The sequence below is a fragment of the Acinonyx jubatus genome, chromosome F2 (assembly GCF_027475565.1).
Source record: "Acinonyx jubatus isolate Ajub_Pintada_27869175 chromosome F2, VMU_Ajub_asm_v1.0, whole genome shotgun sequence".
NCBI lineage: Eukaryota > Metazoa > Chordata > Mammalia > Carnivora > Felidae > Acinonyx > Acinonyx jubatus.
This window is the reverse complement of record NC_069394.1, coordinates 19,865,368-19,891,437: the sequence shown is the minus strand read 5'-3', so window position 1 is coordinate 19,891,437 and position 26,070 is coordinate 19,865,368. Positions and strand designations below refer to the sequence as shown.

Here is a 26,070-nt window from a genome sequence, read left to right as displayed (position 1 = left end):
TGAACTACAATAACAAAGACCCTCTATTTGGACTGGAAAGCCCCAAGAATTTGAGCTTCAACTCAAGAAATTTGTTTGAATATAAACACAAACCTAAAAGGAAGTTTATGCTTGCTACTAGAATGCCATCATCACATGCTTAGCAGCACAATGGTGCCCTCTTGGAGAGGAAGCAGAACTGCTATTTCTGTGATTCCCCTTGCGAGCAAACAGGAGCTAGTGACATTCATCGATCTAGAAACAGAAGGCAATTTCCTCTGCCTGATAAAAGACTTCTGTGAAAAACTTACAGCTAACTTCATGGTGAAAGACTAAATGCTTTCCCCCTAAGATCCAGAACAAGACAAGGATGTCTTCTCTAACCACTTCTATTCAACACTGCACTTCTAGGCAGGGCAATTAGGCAAGAAAACAAATATAAGGCATTCCAACTGGAAAGGAACAAATATAGCTATCTATATATAAGACATGAACTTGTATATAGAAATCTTAATGAATCCTTTAAAAACTATTAGATGAGCACTGGATATTGTATGTAAGTGAGGAATCACTAAATTATACACCTGAAACAAATTTTACCGTATATGTTAACTAACTAGAGTTTAAATAAAAACTTGAAGGAAAACTATACAAATAAAGAAATTCAGGAAGGTTGCATGATACAAGCTAAATATTTTTAAAAATCAGTTGTATTTCTGTACACTAGCTATGGAAAATCTAAAATGAAATTAAGAAAACAATTGCACTTACAATAATATCAAGAAGTCTAAACTACTATGAATCAATTTAACAAAAGAAGTATTAGATTTGTACGCTGAAAACTAGAGAATGTCATTGAACTACATTATGAACGACCTAAATAAATGGGAAGACACCCACATTCATAGATTGAATGACATCATTGTCAAGATGGCAAGAAAGTAAAAATGTGGTCCATAGCATGGGAGAAAATATTTGCAAACCAATATCTAATAAGGGCCTAGTATACAGAGTATGTAAAGAACTCTTACAACTCAGCAGTAAAAAGACACATAACCCACAGTTTTCAATGGATTGGAATAGACATTTTGAGTGAGAAGATACATAAATGGACAATAAATACACGAAAAGATGATCAACACCATTAGTCATTAGGGAAATGCAAATCAAAATGACAATGAACTACCACTTCACACCCACTAGGATGGCTCAAATTAAAAACAGACTACAACAAGTGCTGGAAAGGATGCGAATCCTCATATATTATTGATAGGATCATAAAAGCGCAGCCACTTTGGAAAATAGTTTGTCATAGGGTTATCATATGACCTAGCAATTCTACTCCTAGCTATAGCCTGAAGAACTGAAAATATATGCCTACATGAAACCTTGTACACAAATGTTCACAGCAGAATGATTAACTGATGAATGGGTAAAAAAAATGAAGTATATCAATACAATTAAATTTTATTCAGCAGTAAAAGAGAATGAAGTCCTGACACCTGTTATAACATGAATGGACCTTGAAAATATCAAGTGAAAAAAGCCAGACATGAAGGCTACATATTGTATGATTTAATTTCTATAAAACATCTAGAACAGCAAATCCATAGAGAAAGAAGGTAGATAAGTGGTTGTCAGGTGATGTGGAAGTAACTGCTTTGGGTATGAAGTCTTGTTTGGGGGTGATGAAAATGTTCCAAAGTTACGGTGTTGTTTGCACATCGCCATGAAAGTAATAAAAACCACTGAAATGTACAGTTTAAAAGGGTGAGTTTCTATGGTTTATGAATTATATTTCCAAAAATGCTGCTTAAAAAGAAAGAGAGAGCTAGTGAGATTATCCCTGCAGTGAAGCAAATTCCAAAGTCTCTGGACCCACAGGAAAGGAACAGTAACCCTGACCTTCAGCTCTCAGGTCAGTTCCTTCCAAGCTGTGTGCAGAGTCACCTCAGTTACCCTCCGAAACTTACAATTAACAGGGACTGAAGCATTTGAGTGGTGGTGTGAACCTTTTTTAACCAGCCCCTGTATGTGATGAAACCTTTTACATTCCTAAAAATAGGAGGATCTCTTTCAGAGTACTTCGGGGCCTCTGCCATAGGACTTTAATCAAGTTTCCTGTTTCATTTTATTTCAAAATAAAATGAAAACCCAGTTCTTGCCTACGGATCTCAAGGGACTTGAATCTTAATGGCAACAACCTGTAATCAGAGTTTGTGGGACAATTGTGGGAATTTAAGAACAATGTCTTGGAACGACATAGATGGGCCTTGAGGACATTATGCTCAGTGAAATAAGTCAGACAGAAAAGACAAACACGGAATGAACTCACTTAATAGGCGGAATCTAAAAAAAAAAGCTCATAGACCCAGAAGCGGGGGGGTGAGGAGTGGGCAAAATGGGCAAAGGGGGTCAGAAGATACAAACTTCTAGTTATAAAATAAATAAGCCATGGGGATGTAATGTACAGGTCATGGTGACTATAATGAATAATACTGTATTGCATGTTTAAAAGTCACTAAAAGGATAGATCTTTAAAAGTTCTCATCATAAGAAAATGAATTCTGTAGTTAATGTATGGTGACAGCTGTTAACTAAACTTATTATGGTGATCATTTTGTAATACATACAAATACAGAATCATTCTATTGGACACCTGAAACTATATAATGTTATATGTCAATTATACTACAATTTTTTTAATGCCTTGCATTTGAAGAACACTTCTTAAAAAAAAAAAAAACCCTATAAGAAGAATGAAGGCTCACTCACTGTTTCTACTTTGCAATCAGTAAAACTGAAAGCCCACTCATAGGCAAAGTCGCAGAGCTAACGTACCTCTGACTGGGACATCATGACAGTTCAGGACAGGATGAAGGGAGGGGAATCAAGTGTGGATGAATGGTACCATACCTGGAATGGAGCAGATACTCCATAGGTGGTAGTCAGGATTTCCTAAGTGCCTGCTCTTTGCTGGACAACACACTAGAGACACTTATATATACATATATTGCCTTATTTAATCTCCTTAAAAGCTTTCACACTATTATCATTGTCAATATATGAGAAAACAAGCTCAAATATATCAGACACCTTGTCCAAGTTCAAGCACCTGTTAAATGGAGGAGTTTTCTCTTCTCCATGATTTCCTAATGAGGATTATAAACTGGCAAGATCTAAAAGGAATGGGAATATTAACTATTTGCTGCAAGAAACATGAGTCTATTAAAAGTAGAGAATCCAGGGGCGCCTGGGTGGCTCAGTCAGTTAAGCGTCTGACTTTGGCTCAGGTCATGATCTCACAGTTCGTGACTTCGAGCCCCAGCTGTGCTGACAGCTCAGAGCCTGGAGCCTGCTTCACATTCTGTGTCTCCCTCTCTCTCTGCCCCTTACCTGCTCATGCTCTGTCTCTCTCTGTCTCAAAAGTAAATAAACATTAAAAAAAATTTTTTTTAAAGTAGAGAATCTGATAAATGTTTGATAAGTTTTAATACTCGATAATGTTTCCTAAATCAAAACACACCAGAAGCCACAGATTAACTTCTATCCTAGGCTGACCTAATTCTCACCCAAAAAAAGAATCGGGTAGTAATGAGGAAGTGACTGGCCCGAACCATGGGCGTCATGGCAATATCATTTCAAGGTTCCTAGGAGATCAGAGAGAACGCTGATCATTGTCAGACAAGTGACCTAAACTTCCAGAAACCAGAATTTTACAAATTCATATAATATTGATTCAAGGCAGATTTAGTGAGCACTCCCTACAACATAAGCTAATGGTTATTGAAACCTTGCTCTGTGCCAAGTACTACTTGATGTCAAGGATACTGAGATAAGAAGCATGTTTTAACTGGAAGACGTGGAAGTCTGTTAAACACACTCTGTTAAGTCATAGAGGTATGCAGTGGGTATGTGTGGGGGCTACTGAGGATACACTCACTCAATCTCTGCTCTACTCCAGTACCAGGGAACCTTCTTGTCTTACAGATTTTTTTGGAGGATGTGTTATAGATACAGTTCATATATTCTGCCAGTTATGCTACTGAGGTGGTCTTTCTGCACATGCTATTTAAACAGCAGAATTGAGGGACGCCTGGGTGGCTCAGTCGATTGAATGTCTGACTTCGGCTCAGGTCATGAGCTCACAGTCCATGAGTTCGAGCCCCGCATCGGGCTCTGTGCTGACAGCTCAGAGCCTGGAGCCTGCTTTGGATTCTGTGTCACCCTCTCTCTCTGCTCCTCCCCTGCTCATGCTCTGTCTCTCTCTGTCTCAGAAATAAATAAAACATTTAAAAAATTTAAAAAAAATAAACAGCAGAATTGAGACAAGGTCCACCCTCCTGTCCCTTTAGCTGTTTCTCTGGTAACAATTTTTATAAAAGAAAGCTGGGAGTTTTTGTTACCTGTAAGTCCAATAGAAGTCCATGCTTGATCACAACTCTAAGTGACCTCATTATATCTTGGGTCCTTTTAGTAGACAATGACTGCCCAACCCAGGAGAGAAAAGTTCAGGTGGCACCGACTAGACTCCCATCTGGACTCCCATCTTCATTTTAGATGTCTTGTTTTAGTAAGTCACTAAAACTACACAGCATTGAGAAAGGCATGACCAGGGTGATGAGGAGTCTGTGTTACCCAATTCATTCATTCACTCATTCATTCATTCATTCATTCATTCATTCACTTGCTTATTTACTCAACAAATTTTTACCGAGCACCTTGTATATCATCAGGCGTTAGGGATGCAAAGTGAACAGAGCAAATCCTCTGCTTCAAGATCCCACATTCTACTGGGAGAAGAAATGTAATATAATTTCAGATACTTTATACATGATAAGGGAAACAAAGCCAAGCAAGAGAAAAAAGAGTCATGGCAGTAGCTATTTTCAATTGGGTGGTAATGAATGTCTTTCAGCAGAGATGACATCTGAACAAAAATCTGGATAGAGTGAGGGAAGGAACAGCAAATGAGACCCTAATTTGTAGGAGTAGCCAAGTATGTTCAGGAAGGCCTGTGTGGCTAGAGTGGAGTCAGGGGAATAATCCCAGATGATCTCAAAGAGGCTACCGGGTGCTGGTCCATGCAGGACCTCACAGGTCACAGTGGAGCCTTTGTGTTTCATTTTGGGTGTGATGAGAAGTGACTGGGGGGATTTCAATCAGGCAGTGACATAATCCGATTTGTTTCAAAAGGCTCACTGGATGTTTAGAGAATGGATATTTAATGAGCTCCCCCATGGCCAATGGTTGAAGACTGTGCAGCTTGGGTGCCTTGCATAGACGATGGAAGAAGGTGGGTGTGGTTGTCCTTCTCAAATGTTCTAAGGGCAATACAAGACAGATGAGTTTTATTTTGTGTACGTCCTCAGGCAAAACTAGAAGTTACAGAGAAGCATGCTTCATCTCACAATAAGAGGAACTTTTTAGCAATCAGTGCTGCCAGAGTTCTCTCATCAAAAATGAACTCACAGTTACTATTGAAGAAAAGGCTGGGTAGGTGAGGTCAAGAATTATGGCAAAGTATGGAAATTCAGAAGAAGATTGGCTATACAACATTTTAGGTCCTTCCCAACTCTAGGCTTCTATTAGTTACCTCTCTTTTTAAAACTGTCTTTGGAGGCTGATTTCTCTCTGTAATGACCAGCAAAGAGCTACTCAAATTAAATTAAATAACCAGAATTCAATTTTATTTTTTTCTTAATAAATCAAAAAGAAAGGGAAGGATCCTTATACACACTTTGTTCTTACTGTTTCATCGCCTGAAGGAAATGTACATATAGTTGTAGGTGGGTATAAACAGGTATAGGATTGGCGTGTGGAATTTAATATGCCAAAGAAAGAGAACACTGGTCAGGATTAGGCTAAGAAAAGGAGAAACACCTTCCACAAAGTCATTTGATGGATTTAAGCAAGAGATTAAGCAATCTACTTTGGGTACATCTAAAAGACAGGCATAAGACAAGCTGACCTTATACTGCCTCTCCTAGCCTTACAGGTCTCTTATAATCCTTTATAAACAGAGAGCCACTGCAAAGTTGAAATACAAATGACCTCAGCTTGCCACTAGAGTATTATGCAAGACAATGCAGAAGTTCTGGACCTTATATTGTCCCGCTAAACTTCTGTGGCTCTAATGAGAGATGTTATACAACTTGTTAATTACTAAAATCCTGGGCTGTCGGGTTTGGTTAGAGTCATGGCTCAGATGCTCACTAGCTGTGTGGCCTGAATTGGGAAATCTCTCCAGACCTCTGCTTCTAGATATGTAAAATGGGAGTAAACCCAGCACCTCCCTCATTGAGTTGTGGGGATTAAGTAAAATAGTCCTTGTAGTATTGATTGTTAATAATAACAGCTACCATATACTGAGCACATAGAATGTGCCAGACATTGCACAGAAATCCTCTCCACAGTCTTGCAGAGTATGTATTGGCTTCTCTTTTTGACAGAAGCTCAAGAAGTTTAAGTAACTTGCCCAAGGTGATGCAGATTCATTCAGACTCAGGTCTGCCTAACCAAAGTCTAGCTTCTAAGTACTTCTTTTCATAGTACACTATGCCACCATACATTTGGTTTATTACAAAAATTCCCCCAACCTCACATTTGGATGGCATTTGAAGGGTTTTTCTCTAGTGCCTTTAAGAGTTCAGATAAAGAAGGACTCTGTAAAGGATGGTTTCTCATTTTCACACCAACTACAGGTTGGAGCCATTATACCAATGTATTCTATTTGTGTCATCTGACTGATGCAGCCTGTCTTACATGCCTTCTAGGTTTGTGGCTGGCCAGTCTCAGTCACAGCCTTGTAGCCTATGGTCTCAGGTAACAAAGCATTTTGCAAAAGATGCTGTTTTCTCTTTTTTTCCCAGTCTTCTCTCCCTTCCTGCTGCTGTTTCCCCTTCTTCCTGAGAATTGATAAAAATTCTCTCACTCTTACTTTTGCAGTTAATCTCATGTGACCTATTGACAATGATCCAGTTGTTCTACTCAACTACAACACAGTTGAGACGCCAGTGTAAGGACAAAGATCGCCCCCTGACAGAGCTGGGAGCAATCTTTCTGTATTGGTTCCTCTCACTGCACCCAACACAATCTAATCATAATAAGGGCACTGAGCACAGTAACCCCTACTGGGAGTCAACCACTGGCCAAACATCTAACATGAACTTGCTCATTCATCCATTTATGCAGCAAATACTGTTTTAGGCAGAAAAGACACCAGCAATTAACAAAATAACCCAAGTGCCTACTCATGGAGCTTATATTTTGTTGGATGGAAAAGTCATAAATTATACAAATATGTCAATTACTGACAAGAGCTATGAATAAAGAATAAAACAGGATGGTGGGAACAAGGAGAGAATGCAGTTGGCCCTTGAGCTACGCAAATAAAGCCATTAGGATTATCCTATTTTACAGATGAAGAGTTTGAATAATTTGCCAAAAGTCGTCCAGTGTTAAAACAACAATCTGCCATATTCTCATGGTGACAATAATAAATATAACACCATCTATGAAGGTGGTTATAAAATAGCATGAAGTAAAGAATCATATTTTACGAGTGAAGAACCAAGACCCAGAAAGATTAAATAATCTGCTCACAGCTACACAGTAAGTGATGGGGATAGAACTGAAATGCAGTCTGAATGGTTTGAAGTCCCTGATCTTTCCACCTGACCTTGCCCCTTCTGTTGTATTTGTTCTGTCTGAAATTCTTTTCACTGAACTGAAAGTTTCTTGAGGACAGGGACTGCATCTCCACCATCTCCTGCAAGTTCTACAGCATCTGGCACAGAAAGTGTTGAACTTTCTGCATGTGGACCAGCCACATTCCCCAGGCAGAAAGCAAGATGGCCGCCCATTCTAATTTTCAGACCTTCTCAGCCTCACTTGGCAGTGGGTCTCAGTGTATAATTAGCATTGTGAGCAATATTACCCTTGACCCCCAGAGTGCCAAGAGACACCCAGTGGCAACCTGCTAGCCTCAGCCTAATCTCTCAGAAATACCTGCATTCCCAGGCAGACTTGTGTCCTGCACAGACTTGTTTGCCTCTTTATTAGGCTGGTGTTTGTCTAGGAATCAAAGGAATAAGCAAGTAGGATGCACATGGCCTGCATGTTAATGAGGGTCGATCCTGTGGAGTAAAGGGGGCATTGTGATGAATTTGAAGGGCTTGCCGACTGGCTGTATCACGTCAACTCCAGCCTAACAATGCTTTCCTCAGCACTCCTCAGCAATGGTGCTCACAGCTGCACTTTGCACTTATGTGCACATGGTGCTAACCCATCGTAGATGATCAGATGGGGTGAATGAATGAATGATTTTCCTTCATATTATTCAGGTTGCTTCGCAGGAGTACAACACAACTAAGTGGAAACATTTTGAGAGCAAGTGTAATTCTCTTTGGGTTAAGATTTAGGGCAAAGTGGATAGAGCTTAGAGTCAGGCAAACCCGGGTTCAAACTTCAGTGTGGCCACTCACTAGCTGGACGGGTTTGGAAACTAATTCATCAGACTTCTCTGCTCTCCTTCAACCCTCAGTTCTCAGTCCAGAGAGCCCTCGACCCTGTTGCTTCCCAGTCATCTTGTTATTCCCTTTCTCCCCCCACCTATTTGTCTTTGAATACTTACCCTAACTCTTGGCATGTACACCTCTCCCACTGGACTGTAAGCTCCACAATATTAGTGAGTCTATGCCCCTTTCCTCTTATGTTCAGAGCCTAGCATGGTGACTGGCACACAGAGACATTCAATTAACACTGGCTGAATATATTAACAAAGGAAGAGGACGGTGAAGAAAGAGGAAGGAAATTGTAAGGAGAGTGTAGAGGGTTCACACAGAGGAGGAAAGGGATCAGGCAAGTGTCTTACAGTTTTACTTTCCTGTGAAATGGCAGCAGAGTTGGCTTGGGCCTTCTTCCATCCCTCCGTCCCTACCCAGTCTGGCCCCCAAGGCCAGAGTTCTCAAGAACTCTCTCGGTCCTAGAGGAGTGCTAAGCCTCAATGCTAGAAAAATAATGCCACTTTCTTGTCCCTGTCCCCAGGCACCCAAGAAATGCTGGGAAAATTGCAGAACCTTGCTGCTGATGCCCACGCACACTTATGTCGCTTCACTTTAACAAAGCCTCCAGGAGCCTCAACCATGTCTTTAGTTACTTCATGTTGACTAACCACTGAAGTGTCTGTATACAATGTCAGAAATTTTTCTAGATTTTTCAAGCCTTCTGCTCCCATCCCTCTCAGGGAATAACTTTAATCCTTAATCCCCTCAAAAGATCAAGGCCATTCTAACATGCTTATTACGTTCTACGTACAGATTGTACTCCCAGTGATTCCATACACAAAAGTTGCTTTGGAGGGTGAGGAATACTGGGAAAAACTTTTTTTTCCTTGTTTTTGCCTAAGGATCAAATTATAGATCGAGGTGTTTCTTAGGAAAATTGCTTGCCTTGTGTTATTTAGGAAGGTCATCCTCTGGCAGCCTGACTACATTTTTAGTGAATTTAGAGCCACGGGGAGTGGACGTCAAGACTATAAATAATCGAGGGTAATAGTAATAAGGGGGTTAGGATCCAGTGAGCACTGGATGAACATCCTGTAACATCTCACAACATGCCTTCCCAAGGCAAACGTAGCTAGCCAAGGACTAAAAGACATAGTTAGGCCGAAGACGTCTCTCACAGAGAAGCTGGAAGAGCGTCTATCTTAGCTGTTACCTGACAAGCAGGGGCCGCCATGCTCTGTAGATCTCCTGGTTGAGGTGTCCTGTCAACCAACCACAGCAGATAAGCTCAACTTTGCCAAACTCTTTTTTAACCCCAAGTTTGAGAAGATAGTTATTTGAAATAAAAAGAACAGGGGCCCCTGGGTGGCTCAGTTGGTTAGGCATCCAACTTCCACTTAGGTCATGATCTCGCGGTTTGTGAGTTCATGCCCCGCATCGGGCTCTATGCTGACAGTTCAGAGCCTGGAGCCTGCTTCGGATTCTGTGTCTCCCTGTCTCTCCGCCCCACCCCTGCTCATGCTCTGTCTTTCTCTGTCTCTCAAAAATAAATAAACATTTTAAAAAATAATAATTAAAAAAAAAGTAACAAATGTAGACTACATGTCATGTATTTTTCTGATTTCTTTGTAGACATCAACTCATTGAACTTGAGGAACAATCACGCATATAGGTACTGTTATCATCTGTAATTGATGGGGGCAGAAACTGAGGTACAGAGAAATTCAGTGGCAGACACGGGGCTTAAACAGTGGCAGCTCCAGAGCCTGAGCACTTAAACACTACCCACAAGATCTGCCTTGTCTTTGAGATGAAGGGTATTAAATAAAAAATTACAAATCAGTTCCCCACTGCTAAGCCCATTTAGGACTAATGCAATCTACAATCAACCTTCCAGACCACCTGTAGTAAGAGCAGAAGTTTTGGAATCTAACAGACCTTAGTTTGAATTCTAAGAGCTGTGCGAAGCCCCAGATGCCTCATGGATAAGGCATTGGCCTCCTAAGAACTATGAGACCGTGGCCAGTTATTTAACCTCTTTAGGCCTTCACTTTTCCTCGTTCTAAAAATGAGAATAACAGGAACTCCATCCCAGGGTGGTTTTGAGCAGGTGTAGGCAAACTTTTTCTGTAAAGGGCCAGATGATAAATATTTTAGGTCTTGCAGGCCATGCAATGATCACTATCATAACTATTCAAGTTGCTATTGTAGTGTAAAATCACACACGGACTCTGCAGAAACAAATGGGGGTGACTGTGTTCCAATAAAACTTTATTACAAAACAGCCACCAGAGCAGGGCTATAGTTTGCCAATCTCTGGCTTTGAAGATTACATGAGATAATATATGTGCTTTTCATGATCCCTAGAATACAAGAAGTCATCAAAAAAGATAGTATAATTATGGTTTCATCATAAGATGACTAGTGCTTTCAAGTTGATCCAAAAAAAACCCAACCAAAACTAAGTTAATTTAACACTGTCAGGAACCTCTGAAGCCTTACATGGGTAAATGTATAACTTTCATAAACTCTTTTGAAATACTGAGAAATTACCAACACTCTACTCCTAATTTTACTTTATAGGAAGGACTTCCAGAGACAATAGATTTTAGTGTTTTCAATATTTTGGACATATTTAAACTAAAAAATAATTTATTGTTTATTTGAAATAGAAATTTAACCGGGAAATCCTGAGGTTTCCCGTTGATGTTGTTGCCTGTCTTGTTTTGCTTGTCTGTGTTTTCCTAAATCTGACAAACTACCTATAGGCTTCTAGGATTCTGCAATTTGGAAATCACCGGTTTTATCGCATAACAAGAATAACCCAACACAAGCAACATTTTGTTCCTTCAGCAAAGAATTACATTCTTATGGAATTATCCCCAAGGTTCAAAACTAATAAGTCCCCTGGGTAGAAGCCACTGAAATACTTATAAGACAACCAGTGCTCTGCGCTCACGGGTGCCAAGAACAAGCTTAGGTCACCCAAGGAAAAAGTGCAATAATCTTGCATTTGTTCCTGCTGATTAAAGTCAAGCAGCTTCTGGAAACTGTGAGGCACCCCTCATGTCACTAGTTGAATTAATATCTGAGCAGTATTAATGATGGAAAAACCCAATTATGTCCAACACGTCCAAAGTTTTGCAATTGGATTTGTCAGCAATCAAACTGTGTACTAAGAGAGCCCAGTTTGGCAGTAAACAAAGCTTCTGAGTGGAGAAGAAATATTCTGCGCACATAAACACTGGCGCCTAAATTCCTGATAAATATTTGATAATGAAGATGTGGGAGGAGGAGCTGGTGACTTCAGGCATCAGATATCTTCCAACAAGTCAGATTATAAAATCTTTCTCAGGGGATTTAGAAAAAAAGAGAGAGAGAGAGAGAGAGAGAGAGAGAGAGAGAGAAATGTGGCTTAGCATGCCACAGCCCATATCTTTTCAAACTTTAAAGACAAAAGATGGTATTTGGCATGTCCATGAAGGTGAGAGGCACTGTGTTTTAATTAATAGTATAGTATTTAGAATCAAAAGTCCATGTTTGAGTTTCAGCTCGACCACTTCCAAGCTGTACAACCTTGATCTCGTCTCAACTTCCAATTCCTATCCCTAAAACAGAGATATAAGAATTATCATCTCTTATGCTTTGGTCAGGGTCAGAGGAGATCATGGATATGGAAATGCTTTGCTAACTGGAAATAGCAAGACTCTGTCATCTATCATTCCTATGAATAACAGCAGAATCTCTGGTGACTGAAGAGCAAAATAATGTATTGAGTGTTACCAGCTGAAACCATGCTAGGGGAATTAAGCTCTCATGAAATCTGTATTAATCTAAGTCTGTAGAAAGCCATGACAAAGTATCACAAATGGCTTAAGCCACACAAATGTATTGACTCACAGTGCTGGAGGCTGAAAGTCCGAAGTCAAGATGTCGGCAGGGTCAGTTCCCTGTGATCCCTGTGAGGGCTGTGAGGGCGGGATCTGTTCCAGGTCTCTCTTCTTGGCTTTGTAGATGGCCATATTCTCCCTGTGTTTCTTCCCACAGGAAGAATATTCATAGAGGGAAGAGATCCGTCTATGAATATCTCTGTGTCAAATTTCCCCTTTTTATAAGGACACCAGTCATACTGGAGTAGGACACACCCTGATGATCTCACTTTACTTTGATTACCTCTGTGCAGACCCTGTGATGGTTAGTTTTATGTGCCAATTTGATTGAGCTAAGGGATGCCCCAATAGTTGGTAAAACATTTCTGGGTCTGTCTGTGAGGGTGTTTCTGGAAGAGATTAGCATTTGAATCAGTTGAGTAGAAGAGATCACCCTCACCAATGCATCATCCAATACACTGAGGTCCTGAGTAGAAAAAGGAGGAGGAAGAGCAAATTTTCTCTTTTAGCTTGAGCTGGGACAACCATCTTTTTCTGCCCTCATATATCTACATTCCTGGTTCTCACACCTTTAGACTTAGACTGGGACTTACACCATCAGCCTCTCATTGTTTGGACTCAAACTAAATTACACCACCAGTTTCCATGATTCTCCGGCTTGTGGACAACAGATCATTGGACTTCTCAGCCTCCACAATCATATGAGCCAATTCCTATAATAACTCTTTCTATATTAGCTGCCAGAGAGATAAAGATAGAGTTTATCAATAGAAGATGTGTGTGTGTGTGTGTGTGTGTGTGTGTGTGTGTGTGTGTGAGAGAGAGAGAGAGAGAGAGAGAGAGAGAGACTTATTGATTGTGTCCAGACTAATACAAACCTTACCTACAAATAAGGTCACATTCTGAGGTATTCGGGGTTAGAACTTCAACTGGTTGGGGGTAGGGGAAGACAAGGGAAAGACACAATTCAACCTGTGACAACATCTTCTATTTATTTTGTTAAAAAGTCACCAAATTCATTCACAGTGTTTCCCAACCAACGCCTGCTTCCAGATGAAAACATTTCACTTTAAAATGGAGACGTACCTGCTTGCTGAGTGTCTAAGATGATAAATTATTTACTTCAGAGTAAGGATCTAAGGCCATGGCCACATACCTTCTCTAGACACCGAAACATTAGGCAGTGTCCTTCTTTTTAGAAAATTATCTTTATCTTATAACATACATGTCACCATTTTTCCTTATATTTGGCTTGAGAATAAAATTTTGTCATACTGATAGTCACAGAGATACTGAAGTTTGTAGATTTCAAACTCAATTCTTTAAAAAAAAGACATGTATTGGCTACGTCTCACTTCTGCATCAAGCTTACCTATTGTTGACACGTTTCCAAATCAGATGCCTTCATTAAATTTCAAAAAAAAGCTAATAAGTATGTCCACACATATAAATAAAATATCTTATAAATACATCTATATAACACAGAATAGGAATTAAGTTTTTAAAAGTGAAATCAGACTTTTTTTAACTCATCCTTTCTTAGCAACTCAGTATCCTGTTTTTGTCATAAACTGTCTTACCACTTTAGAAACTATAAATGTCCCCTACAGAATAGATATATGGGTGCATGGACATGTGTCTCTGGGGGTAATCATAACATTTTTTATACTATCAAAAAAGTGGAAACAGCCTGATGTCCACCAAGAGGAGTTTGTTAAACAAATAATGAGGCAACAGAATGGGACGCAATACACCCATTGAAGATCATGTTTTTGAAAAATATATAAATGGCATCGGGTAATATTCTTGGTATGTTGTTAAAGGAAAAACAGTTACAGAAGGATTTGCATGATTCTGATTTTATTCTTTTTAAGTTATTTATTTATTTGTTTGTTTGTTTGTTTAGAGTACAAGTGGGAGAGGGCCACAGAGAGAGGGAGAGAGAGAATCCCAAGCAGGCTCCACACTGATAGCACAGAGCCTGTTGTGGGGCTCGAACTCATGGACTATGAGATCACGACCTGAACCAAAACCAAGAGTCGGACACTTAACTGACGGAGCTACCCAGCTGCCCATGATTCTGATTTTAAATCTACATGTGCATAAACCTAGAGAAAGATATTCACCCCTGTGTTAATATGCTTATCTCCAGGTACTAAGATGTGGACAATATTTTGTTTCTTCTTGGTATTTTCCTTATTTAACTTTTTTCTACAAAATGCATGTATCACTTACAAAATGAAAATATGACTTTTTTTTAATAAATAGAAATTCCCTTCCGAAAGGTTCTTGCCTTAGACATAGCACCATTCATACCATAGGGTTACTGCATTTTTCACAGTTCTTAGTACTGGGCTTCTAGGGGATAATAGAAGAAGATCAAATAGGTATAAAAAATAATTACATACTCAACACTAAAATGCAGCCTATGACGTTAAAGGAAGGCTTGACAAAAATTCAGCATTTAATTTAGGTTAGGCCTTAATGAAAAAGTATATTCTCAATGAAGTAACAGGTTAGACAGAGGAGGGGTGGTCCTGACATTAGAAAGGTCATAAGTAAACAAACAGGCAGCAAAAACGCTGAGTCTCCTCTGAAAGTAACAAATAGTTCAGTATGAGTAGTTCCTAGGGTTTCTAACGGGATGCCAGGGGACCAGGCAGGAATATTAAGTCAAGGGCATGAATTGTCAGGAAATTTATTGTTCAAACTAAGGCCCTTCAGCAGTGAAAGTGAGGACTCGAAGTAGCTACCAGGAGACAGTAGGCACCAGGACTATGCAGGGAAACCAGGACCCATGGCTGCCCTACAAAGGCTTGGATCACACCAGCCAGGCTGAGATATTGGAATTTCATACACAGAATCCTGGAATCTTTGTGTTGGAAGGAAATGTCAGTGCCCATCCAGCCAGGCCACCTCTATTCCTGCCTCTCCGACTTGGCCAAGAACAGTTACAAAGTGTTTGTTTTTGTTCAAATATCTCTGTGACAAAATGCTTATTGCCTTGGAACAGCTCTGTTAGAAAATTCCTCCTCGTGGGCGCCTGGGTGGCCCAGTCGGTTAAGCGTTCGACTCTTGATTTTGGTTCAGGTCATGATCTCGCAGTTCGTGGGTTTGAGCCCCACGTGGGGCTTTATGCTGACAGTGTGGAGCCTGCTTGGGATTCTCTCTCTCTTTCTGCCCCCGCCTCTCTCTCTTTCTCTCTCTCTCTCAAAATAAATAAACAGAAAGAAAGAAAGAAAGAAAGAAAGAAAGAAAGAAAGAAAGAAAGAAAGAAAGAAAGAAAGAAAGAAAGAAAGAAAGAAAATTCCTCCTTGTATTGAGCTGAAATTTATCTCCCTGACTCTCCCACCCATTTGGCCCAGCTCTTCCATCTCAGAGAGAGAAACACAATGCTAATCTCTCTTCCACATGAGAGTAAAAGATGTAAAGACAGACATCCTAGCCTTCTAGATCCTCTCCTCTGCAGCTGAAACGTCCTGTAGCCGCCCTCCCTACAGCATTCCCACAGTAGGTCACTACTTGCTTCCTATCTTCTAGTTCGCTCTTGAGTTGTTCCACGCTTGTCCTTTTCCTGCTCCCATTGGGGATGGGGCCACCATCTTCTCTTGTTTATATTACCACAACACCTCCCTCGTCAACCATCTCTCCAAGCCACTGTCCATTCAGCAGCCAGAATGATCTTTCCAAAACACAAAACTGATTGGGACCCTGCCCTCTTCACGGTCTTCAATGATTCCCTACTCTCCTGAGGACCAATTACAGCTCTAGTCCTATCTCCTACCACCAGTCTATCTCATCTCTCTCATCCCCTCAGCCCTCTGCACCCCCTCGTTCAGTTCCTTGAACAGGCTTCTTGCCCTCAGCCTACTGAAGGGTACTGTTACGTTTGCCTGGAACTCTTCCCTCCTGCACTCTTGAGAACCCTTACTCAGCCTTCGGGTCTCAGTTTAAACATCACTTCCTCTAAAAGTCTACCCTGGTCCCATTAAGCTTGGATTAAATATCACTTCCTAGGTGGTTCCACAGGGATCTGAGCTTCCCCTATGAAAGCAAGTATGACACTGAATTGAAATCATCTCCTTATTTTCTGGCACCTTTGCCAGACTGTGAACTCCATGAAGGCAGGTCTACCATTTTCAGCACCATTAATCATCAGCATCTGGCACAATGATTGGTACATAATAAATGCTTTAAAAAAAATGCTAATGGGGGTGCCTGGGCGGCTCAGTCGGTTAAGTGTCCAACTTTGGCTCAGGTCATGATCTCCGGGTTTGTGAGTTCGAGCCCCACATCAGGCTCTGTGCTGTCAGCACAGAGCCTGCTTCCAATCCTCTGCCCCCCTCTCTCTCTGCCCCTTCCCCACTCTCTCTCTCTGTCTCCTTCTCAAAAAATAAACTTACAAAAATTAATAAATGCTAATGAATTAATATGTATCCATCAGAACTAGACACAATTGTTCAGATACAGTCTGCACAATACAGAGAATGACTGTCACCTTCCATGTTCTATTTTCTGTATCTTTTTACATAAAACTAACATTATTTTAGAAGAAACAGATCACTATTGGTTTTATTGTCAGTTTAAACTCCTAAATCTTAACTATATGAAACCACAACTTCTATCCCGAACTTTCCCTCTCTGTCACTTCCTCCCCCTCCACTCTGTCCCTCCTCTCTCTTCCCCTCTCTCTATCCCGCTTCTTCTCTTATCTCTCACTCTCCCATCCCTTTTCTCGCTCTCTGTCTCACGCAGATATACCCAGTAATTTTGCAATTGACTTTTATGATCCACGCAAAATACATTTGGTATCTATTTCTGCATACTTCCCTACAACCTAAAAAGGCAAAATAGACCACAACTGATTGACAGCTTCTGGACCCCTAATCCTTATGCCCTTTTCTAAGCAAATGTGATCAATGTGTTATGCCTTCATGGACATCAACGACATTGAATAAAAGCGGGGTAAGGACACAGCCCAGAGCATACCACCAAAGACATCCACCTGCCAATCCAATCTCCTTTAACAAATGCGTTCAACCAGGTATTAATTTAATCCACGTGCATCCTTCTAATCCAGAAGAATTTTGCAAGACCGGGGCCCTTCCTAAAATCAAGGTTTTTAATTGATTGATGACAATTCTGTACAACCATATTCAAGGTGATTTATTTTAGTTAAAACCCCCAATACCTATTATCCCTTTTTAATAAATAATACAACTCTGATTCAGAGAGAAAGTCACACACCTAGTGAGTGCCAGAGCAGGGATGGGAGCCCAGGTCCTGTGACTCCAGATTCAATACCACACATTACACTGGGATCCTCTCAAAAGAGAAAATACACTTAATTGGACATGTGCTGGCTCCTACTAATCACCACCTACCCTCCCAAATGTCTGTTGAATGAATTAATCCTTTGACTAGAGATTTTTAACCTGAGGTTCATGTCAACTCAAAGGAATCCAAGAGTGGACTTGTATGAACTTCCTGCAAGTTTACAGAAAGTGCCTTGTGCTGCATATTGTCCATTTTTGCTAAGAAGGGTAATGTCCATCCAGATCTCAAAAGGACCATGGCTCCAAGTGAGAACAGCTTGCAGTTTCAAAAACTCTCTACAGAACCTAATTGTCACTCACCTCTGTCTAGAGTTTCAGACACATATCTTTCTCTCTTTGGAAAACCAAAGCTGCATTTTCTCATCTCTCGTCTCCCAGAGCCTCTACCATGCCCAAGCCGCCCTTAAGAGATCTCACCTGCTGGTGCCTTCCCAGACCTTGCAGACCTTCTCTGGTATCAGAAGACACCAGCTTGTGTCTCAGGTACCACCTTATCAAAAGGCTCAGAAGCCCACCTATCTTGGCCTTCAGTACCCTCTTCCCATGCCAGGTTCCAAGTGAAAAGGATTCCTTTGCCTTCACAAAGCCAAAGCAAAATTGGAAAAGACTTTTCATGCAGCTTTTCCCCGTCTTGGATAAGGTTAGGATAGATGCAGGTAGCAGTCTGAGACACTCATTAGTTGAGATGTGGACTGGAGAGTGAGTTGGTAGAACTGGAGACTTGGGGGATTATCTCAAATACCTAGAAAGTCTAAACCCTTCCTTTGTTAAAACCATGAAGACTATGACTTTTCCTGATAATCATTGTTGACCTTCCCTCTTTGTTCTTGATCATACTGTATTTACAGATTGTATCTCTATCATCCTAGTCAATGCCTGAACATAACAGTCACTGGCAAGAACTGCGCAAGAATTCACGCAAATTTGTTGAGCATCCCAGCTGGGCTGATGCTAAGACAAAAAGAGCTGATCCCTGCAATTGAGGAGTTTACAGGCTAGTAGGAGGCAGACAAATAGATATTTGCGAGAAAGAAGGGTGAACGCTCTGAAAGAAGGAATAAAGAAAGCTCTGGAAAAATATGGGAGGGATACCTAACCCATTCTGGAGGATGGAGAGCAGATGGTCTGGGTGGTTTCTAAAAGAAAGTAGCTCTCAGCTGATTCTTCAGGAGAAAATAGAAGTTAGACATTGACCTAACAGAAGGACAAGGAGGAGAGTCATGTTTTATAATTTAATGTGCCTACATTTTCAAAAAAACGTGCATAAAATGTGGAGAGGAAGTGAAGGATAAGAAGGGGACGGTAAAAGGCAAGTTGTGGAGAACGTGTGTATGCCAACACTACTCTCAAAAGGAAAAAAAAAAGGAATCTACAGACGACTTTTCAGAACAGATCTGTACGATGATATTTGCATTTTAGAAAGCTCATTGGACATAGTATGGTGACAAGATAGAGGGCACGAGATGGGTAGTGCTGGCCTCAAATGAGACTAATGGGAAATTGTGACCAGAATCCATTTGGGGGTGGTACTGATTTCAACCAAAACCGTGGCAGGTAAGACGGAGGGGGCTTGTGCATGTGAATTATATTGAGCAGGTAGAGTAGAGACTGATCAGGTGTGGTGAATGAAAGAGAGGAAGTCACCTAGGACGATTCTGTTGTGTCAGGCCCGGACACTGGGGAGGCCATTTGAGTAGTGGCCAGTGGAAGAGGAGGGGCAGGCTTGGGAGGAGGGGGGAGAAGACAAATTCAGTTTTGGGCATGCTGATTTCAATGTGCTCCTAGGGACATCAAAATGGAGATGTTCTGTATTAAAGGCTGGTATTTAGAAGAAAGATCAGGGTGGGCCCCAGATTTGTAGGTAATGGTTGCAGCCAGCCATGGGAATAGATGAGATCTCCCAGAGGAAGAGAATCTTGAACAGTCGGATCCGCCAATGCCCATGCAGAGAGGACCTCTGAAAGGCACTACAAAGTCAGAGGAGACCAGGAAAGTGTGGTATCACAGAACCCAGGAGAGAGTAATGACATGGAGCGGGGGTGGGGGAGGGGACGAGCAACAGTTCAAAATGACACAGAGAGGCCGGGCGGAGAGCTGAACTTGCTCTAGGGTTCAGAGAGGTCTCCGGCGGCCCTGACCGAGCTTTGCGTTCGGAAGCGAGGGTGGACGCCAGCTGAAGAGCAGGGAAGCAGTAACTGGGCGGTGACGGCGTGGAGACGCCCAGTGTCACCCACCGTTTGGAGAAGTGCAGTGGGAAGGTGGACGACAAAATGGAGATGGCAGCTGCAGGGGAGGGAGGGCAGCGGCTCAGTTAACATCTCAGGAACTGCAGCGTGGAGAGCTGCGGTGCTGTGTGCAGCTGGGCGTGCGTGCGGTAAACGACATAAACAAATACCCCCGCCGGCTTCCCTCTCCGTCCTGCTGAGCGCTAGAAAGCCTTTTGTTTTCATTCCCTTTATCAGTGAGAAATGGCTCTGGGCTTAACCTGTTAAACTGAAACCAGAGTGTGGCAGTGCAGCGGCCGAAACCCTTTGACCCGCCGCTAGCGCCCGAGCGCGGGCTGTGCCCACCGCCCCTTCCGATCCTCCCCACCTGCTCTGTTTGCCCTGGGAGGTTTGTTTCCAAGTCCAGATCAAAAGCACCCCTACTCCGCCGAGACCCCAGGCTCCCTCCACTCTTATCCAAAATTAGCCAGATCCATTTGCAAGACTTGTTCAAATAGTTAAGTACAAAGGGCCGAGAGACCGGCCGCCCGGCTGTGTGCACGCCAATCAAATCTTTCCTTTGTGGCGCCCGGGAGGGGGACCCCGCCTTGTGGAAGGGGCTCCCTCCATCTGCTAGATGATTCTGTTTCCTTTGGACGCAAGTGTAGGCTCCCAGAGAACATTACCGAAACAGATGGCTTTAAAACTCCCCATCCCTCCTGCAAAAAGCCGTTGTCCGACAGGTAATAAACAAAACGCGGAGCCTCTCGCGGCCGCGGGAGGGGAGAACTCACACTCACAGCACCCCGAGACTGGCTGTGCCCCCGGGGAGCTCCCGCTTGGCACGGGTTCGAGCTCTGGTGAACGGAGACTCGTCCACCACCCCTCTCCGCCAGTTCCACCGGCTCGTTTTCCAGAAACGAGAGGCGCAGTGTTCGCAAACCCAAACATTCCCTGGCAACGGAAACTCGGAACGAGTTAAGCTCTGCATCCGGCGCGCCTGCAAATGCTCCAGCTGAGTGCACGGGAACGCAGCCCAACAGGGACCGTTTTCCGGCAAATCTGGAGGCCCCTTGCAAGGTTTCCCGGCTGACAGAACGGCAGCTTGGACTCGGGAACCCAGCAATGGAGGACGGGAAGAGAGAGACGCCTACCGTACCCGATCGGCGCGGCGGGTCATGCTGCGGGCGTCTGGGCGCCTGGTCGGGCCCCGGGCGCTGCGGACGCGGCCTCTGCTGCGGCCCGGCGGACCTGTGAGCTCTGCCCCGGGACGGCTGCCCCGGGCTGCTCTTGTTTGCACTGGGCCGTTTGCTTTTGGGATTTCTCCAATGCAGATGTAGTCAGGGGGCCGCTGTCCCGGGGGACAATGATTCCATTGGAAGCTGGCCTTTGACAAGACTCACACATGACCTTTGACTAAAATGGCTTTGGGGAAGGAAAGTGTCCGGAGGCCGAAGACGGGGCATCCAGGGCAGGCGTCCACATTCCCACCCCCAACTGTGCCAAGTTAATTTTTCATCCCGTAATCTTTCAAGGAGAGTCTCCGCGAGGTTTGATTTGCGTTTCTCCTTCATTCCGTGGGATTTTCTCCCCTGCTTCCAAAAGGATTTTGCTGCACAAGTTTCCTGCGGTGCCGCTGATGAGTTCCCTGAATTAGCGTTTCCAGGTTAACCGTGGGCAGCGGTATACTGTATAAGTTCCTGTAACATTCTCCGAAATAATACCACCATTTTTTTTTTTTTTACTCTCCTTCGAGCATGCTACAATTTACAAAAGCGCTTTTCACAATCATGCTATCATTTGGCCTCCAAACAATGCCGGGGAGGCTCGCCTATTACTGACATTTCAGACAAAAAGAAACAGAAGCTCTAGAAAAATTGGGTATTTGCCCAATCACTCAACCAGAAAGTGAAATCTGGGTCCTCTAAATTGGCATCCTCTCCACTTCCACAAGGCACCCACCTCCCTGCTGGGTGACCCACTGCTCAAAGTCAAGTATTACACAAAGACACTATACAAAAACACTAACACATTATTATAACATGTAATGCAAAGTAGTAATGGCTATAACTATTTTAATTTTTGAATTATGAAAGCGTTAGAAATTGTTTTAATAAAGTAACTGTTTTGGTTATTGATGTCCACAGATGTCTCAAATTCATGGACTACTTTTTTTTTTTTTCAATTGTCTAAATTTTTCCTTCAGCAGCTGTTAAAAAGATGCTGTGGGGACCAGCCTGGCCACTCCCAGGTGTGGGTACAAACCAGGGGTTCCTTGGGCTGCTGCCAGAGTCTATCACCAATGATGATCAGAGTCTGTTCCCCTCTGTTTTCTGGGTCCTTCCAGATGATGAACAAGGAGTCAGCATCCCAGAATTTTATTGTGCTGAGAAGGGCTTGAGGAAGGTCTACAGAAATGCCCTGGAGCCCCCTGGCAACATGTCGGGTGGTATCATTCTCATTTTTTTTTCAGCTTATAGAAGGGAAAAGGGGGTGATACTCACACTCATTTTGGAAGGACTGTAAGGAGTCAGCCAGGAGGAGAAGAGGGAGGAGGACATCACGGAGCAAGACAACACCACCGACAAAGGCTGTCCATTGCCATGAGCGAACGGAAAATAGTTCCTGCAGGCAGGAGCCCCAGGTGTGGGAGGCGGATTCTAGAGAGGAGGGTGTGGGTTTGGACTCTGACCAGCCTCCTGTGCCACTCTAGGGAATCTGGACATCACCCTGCAGGGCCAAATGGGTTCATACAATTGGCCTGGGTTATCAGCTCACAAGAAAAGGATGCAGGAGTCATATGTTGTTCTACAACAAGAAAAAAATATATAGATAGATAGATCAAAAGACAGATCGATATATATATATATATATATATATCTCCACCTAGCTTGGTAGTTATGGGCCTTAACTTCATACACGAGGTTTCTTCTTCCTTGCTACAAAAATGTGAGCAATCTATTTAACCTCACTGTGCCTCAGTTTTCTCACCAGTAAAATGAGGATTGTGGTATCTGCTATGTGGATAAAATGCAGTTATGTAGGTAACACTCTTGACCTTTCTTTGGATATACGGTGGCATTTGAAAACAGGCAGCTCTTGTCATGTCTCACAGGACTTTTGAGTGCGCAGTGCCTGCCACGGAGACCCGAGGACAAAACAAGGAGCCCTCTCTCTCTCTCTCTCTCTCTCTCTCTCTCTCTCTCTCTCAGTAAGAGAGCTGGAAGGGAAGGAGCCCCTTGTTTTCTCTCCACCGCACTTTTGGCCTTTGACTCATGAGGGTTTGTCCTTTGTTCCTTCCACTTGTTATCTTTCAGCTCGACATGACTTCCGTAAGGTCCCGGTCTAGACTGTAATATCAGTCGCAATCTTTCCCTCCGTCCAAACTCTGAGTTTGTTCATTTCCTTGTTCTAAACCACTGCCAACACCCCTCTATCTGCAAATCCCACCAAGATGTAGCTATCGGCTCGCGCCACACGTCACCACACAGCCATGGTCACGGGTCCCACCATTTGTATGTGCTCGGCAGCTTCGGCTGGGCGCCCATACCCATGCTTGTGATCTTTCCAAAGGTCCCTGGCCGTCCCACCTCTCCAGTTACACAAAGTCACTCTTCCCACCTCCTCAGAACTCTGAGCTCACTTCCACCTGGCTCCCTTTCAGCAAACAACCTCCTCTGCCCCCACAGAACACTGTAGACATTGGGAAGGAATGCTACTTCCTGTCTCTGCACCAGAAATGGTATTTCCTGCCCTGCTCCTTCCCTCCCACCTCAGAGGTGCCCCTCCATCTGTATGCTTTGGAATCCCCCTCTTCCCATTTCCTCTGGAACATTCTTTCATCAACCATCACCCTATCTTTCAGTTTCTTCTCTGCTGATTTCATTAGTTCGTGTAATCAGTAAACATTTATAAAACGATTACATGCAGTCAGCATCTTTGATTCTAGGCATACGAGGGTAAATAACACACCATAACCTACAAACACATTCAAGTTTCTCCCATACAATGAACTCTCTTTTTCCTAACGTGTTTGAATATGACCCTGTTCCTTATAACGACAACAACAATGAACACACACATACACACACACGCCCACTGTCGGGAACATACTCCCCATGAGTCTTCTGAGGCCAGTTTCTTCCTTTAGAACCTGGCTTAAAATCACTTCAAAGAGACCCTCCTTGACCAGCCAATCTAGGGAACCATTCTGTCCCTCGTTGTTGCTGTTAATCTTTCTTATTTACTTCATATCATTTATCTCACATTGTAATGAGAGACTCCTCCATTTGCTTGCTTGCATATCTTCAACAGACAATAGTGTGAACCTTCCACTAGTGTGAACCTTTATGAGGTCTGGGACTCTCTTATTCGCTGCTGTATTCCCAGTGCCCATGGTGTACCTAGTATGTTCTCAGAAAACATTTGTTGACCCTAAACTTTTAAGTGCCAGGACCATCTTTGTTCTAAACTTTTTTAAAAAGGTTTTTAATGTTTTTATTTATTTTTGAGAGAGAGAGAGAGAGAGAGAGCGAGAGAGAGAGGGAGGGAAGGGAGGGCAGAGAGAGAGAGGGAGACACAGAATCTGAAGCAGGCTCCAGGCTCCTGTCAGCACAGAGCCCGAAAGCAGAGTTCCAACCCACAAACCGTGAGATCATGACCTGAGCCCAAGTCAGATGCTTAACCAACTGAGCCACGCAGGCACCCCTCTTAATTTTTTTTTTTTTAAATCTCCATTACACAGCCTACTGGTATTTGATGCAAATAGAATCTCCTGAGCGGCTTTGAAAAATTCTGATGCCCAGAGCACCCCAAGACCAGTTACTTCTGGGGTGAGATGTACCTATCAATTTCTGTAAGCTTTCCAGGCAATTCTCAAAGCCAACCTCAAGACCACTGACCTAACCTCTGCCTTACACACAGGTGATGCTCACTCAAGAAATGAATGGTTGGGGGCGCCAGGGTGGCTCAGTCAGTTAAGCGTCCGACTTTGGCTCAGGTCTGATCTCACGGTTCATGAGTTCGAGCCCCACGTTGGGCTCTGGGCTGACAGCTCAGAGCCCGGAGCCCGCTTCAGATTCTGTGTCTCCCTCTGTCTGCCCCTCCACTGCTTGCACTCTCTCGCATTGTCTCAAAAATAAATAAACGTTAAGAAAATTTTTTTAAAGAAATGAATGGTTGAAGGAATGATTCAAGGAACAGAGTCACTCAGCTCCTGCTTATCTTGCAATTCTCTTCTCCCTGGTCTTTCCACACCTGATCTGCTATCCAGGCGTGCAAACCACCAAACACGCACCTGTGCTCTCATGTCTCCAAGCTTTCCCATGCTGCTAGTTCGACCTAGAACCCCCATACCCCGTCTTGGCTACCTGCGGCTGGCCTCCCTGGTAAGGTCTGGCTTTGGGCTCGGTACCACTGCCTCTCCCAGGTCATCGCCATGTCCCCACAGGGCTCTGGACCTCCTCTACCCTTGCATATATCCCTATGAGAGAAGGCATGCTGCCGCCTGATGTTGTGTCAGGACCCTCCTTGACCGGGGGCTCTTCTCTCCTCGTATCCTCATGTGTAGCAGCCACTCCAGCCACAGCAGCCACTCCACAGATATTGTGGAATGAATTCACAAATTAATGGATTAACATATTGATGAATTTTTCTTCTTTTCAAATTTTTATTTTAAGTTCTAGTTAGGTAACACACAGCGCAACACTGTTTCAGGAGTAGAATTCAGGGATTCGTCACTTACATACAACACCCGGCGCTCATTGCAAGTGCCCTCCTTAGTACCCATCATCCATTTAGCCCATCCCCCCACCCACCTCCCTCCATCAAGCATCTCTTATGGTTTGGTTCCCTCTCTCTTTTTCCCCTCCCATATGTTCATCTGTTTTGTTTTTTAAACTCCATATATGAGTGAAATCATATGGTATTTGTCTTTCTCTGACTGACTTATTTCCTTAGCATAATACACTCTAGCTCCATCTATGTCATTGCAAATGGCAAAATTTCATTCATTTTTTTTAGCTGAGTAATATTCCATTATATATATATATGCACACACTATATATATATATATATATATATATATATATATATGCACACACACACGCACGCGCGCGCACACACACACACACACACACATATATATACACACCAC

At 42.9% G+C, this 26,070-nt stretch overlaps 1 protein-coding gene across 7 annotated transcripts in view; it reads right to left on the bottom strand.

The window, feature by feature from the left end:
• Positions 1 to 22,570, bottom strand: part of ENPP2 (ectonucleotide pyrophosphatase/phosphodiesterase 2) — a 110,270-nt gene extending 87,700 nt beyond the window's left edge. For 4 of the 7 annotated variants that reach the window (XM_027063992.2, XM_027063995.2, XM_053208302.1 and 1 more), the window contains exon 1: positions 22,421 to 22,570. In XM_027063992.2, coding sequence (XP_026919793.1) covers positions 22,421 to 22,477 — 57 coding nt within the window. In that variant the 5' untranslated portion in view covers positions 22,478 to 22,570. Of the gene's footprint in view, positions 1 to 21,075; positions 21,518 to 22,420 lie in introns of those variants that run through there. The other 3 variants (XM_027063997.2, XM_027063998.2, XM_027063994.2) reach the window with 2 other exon arrangements.
• Between the last annotated feature and the right edge of the window lie 3,500 nt (positions 22,571 to 26,070).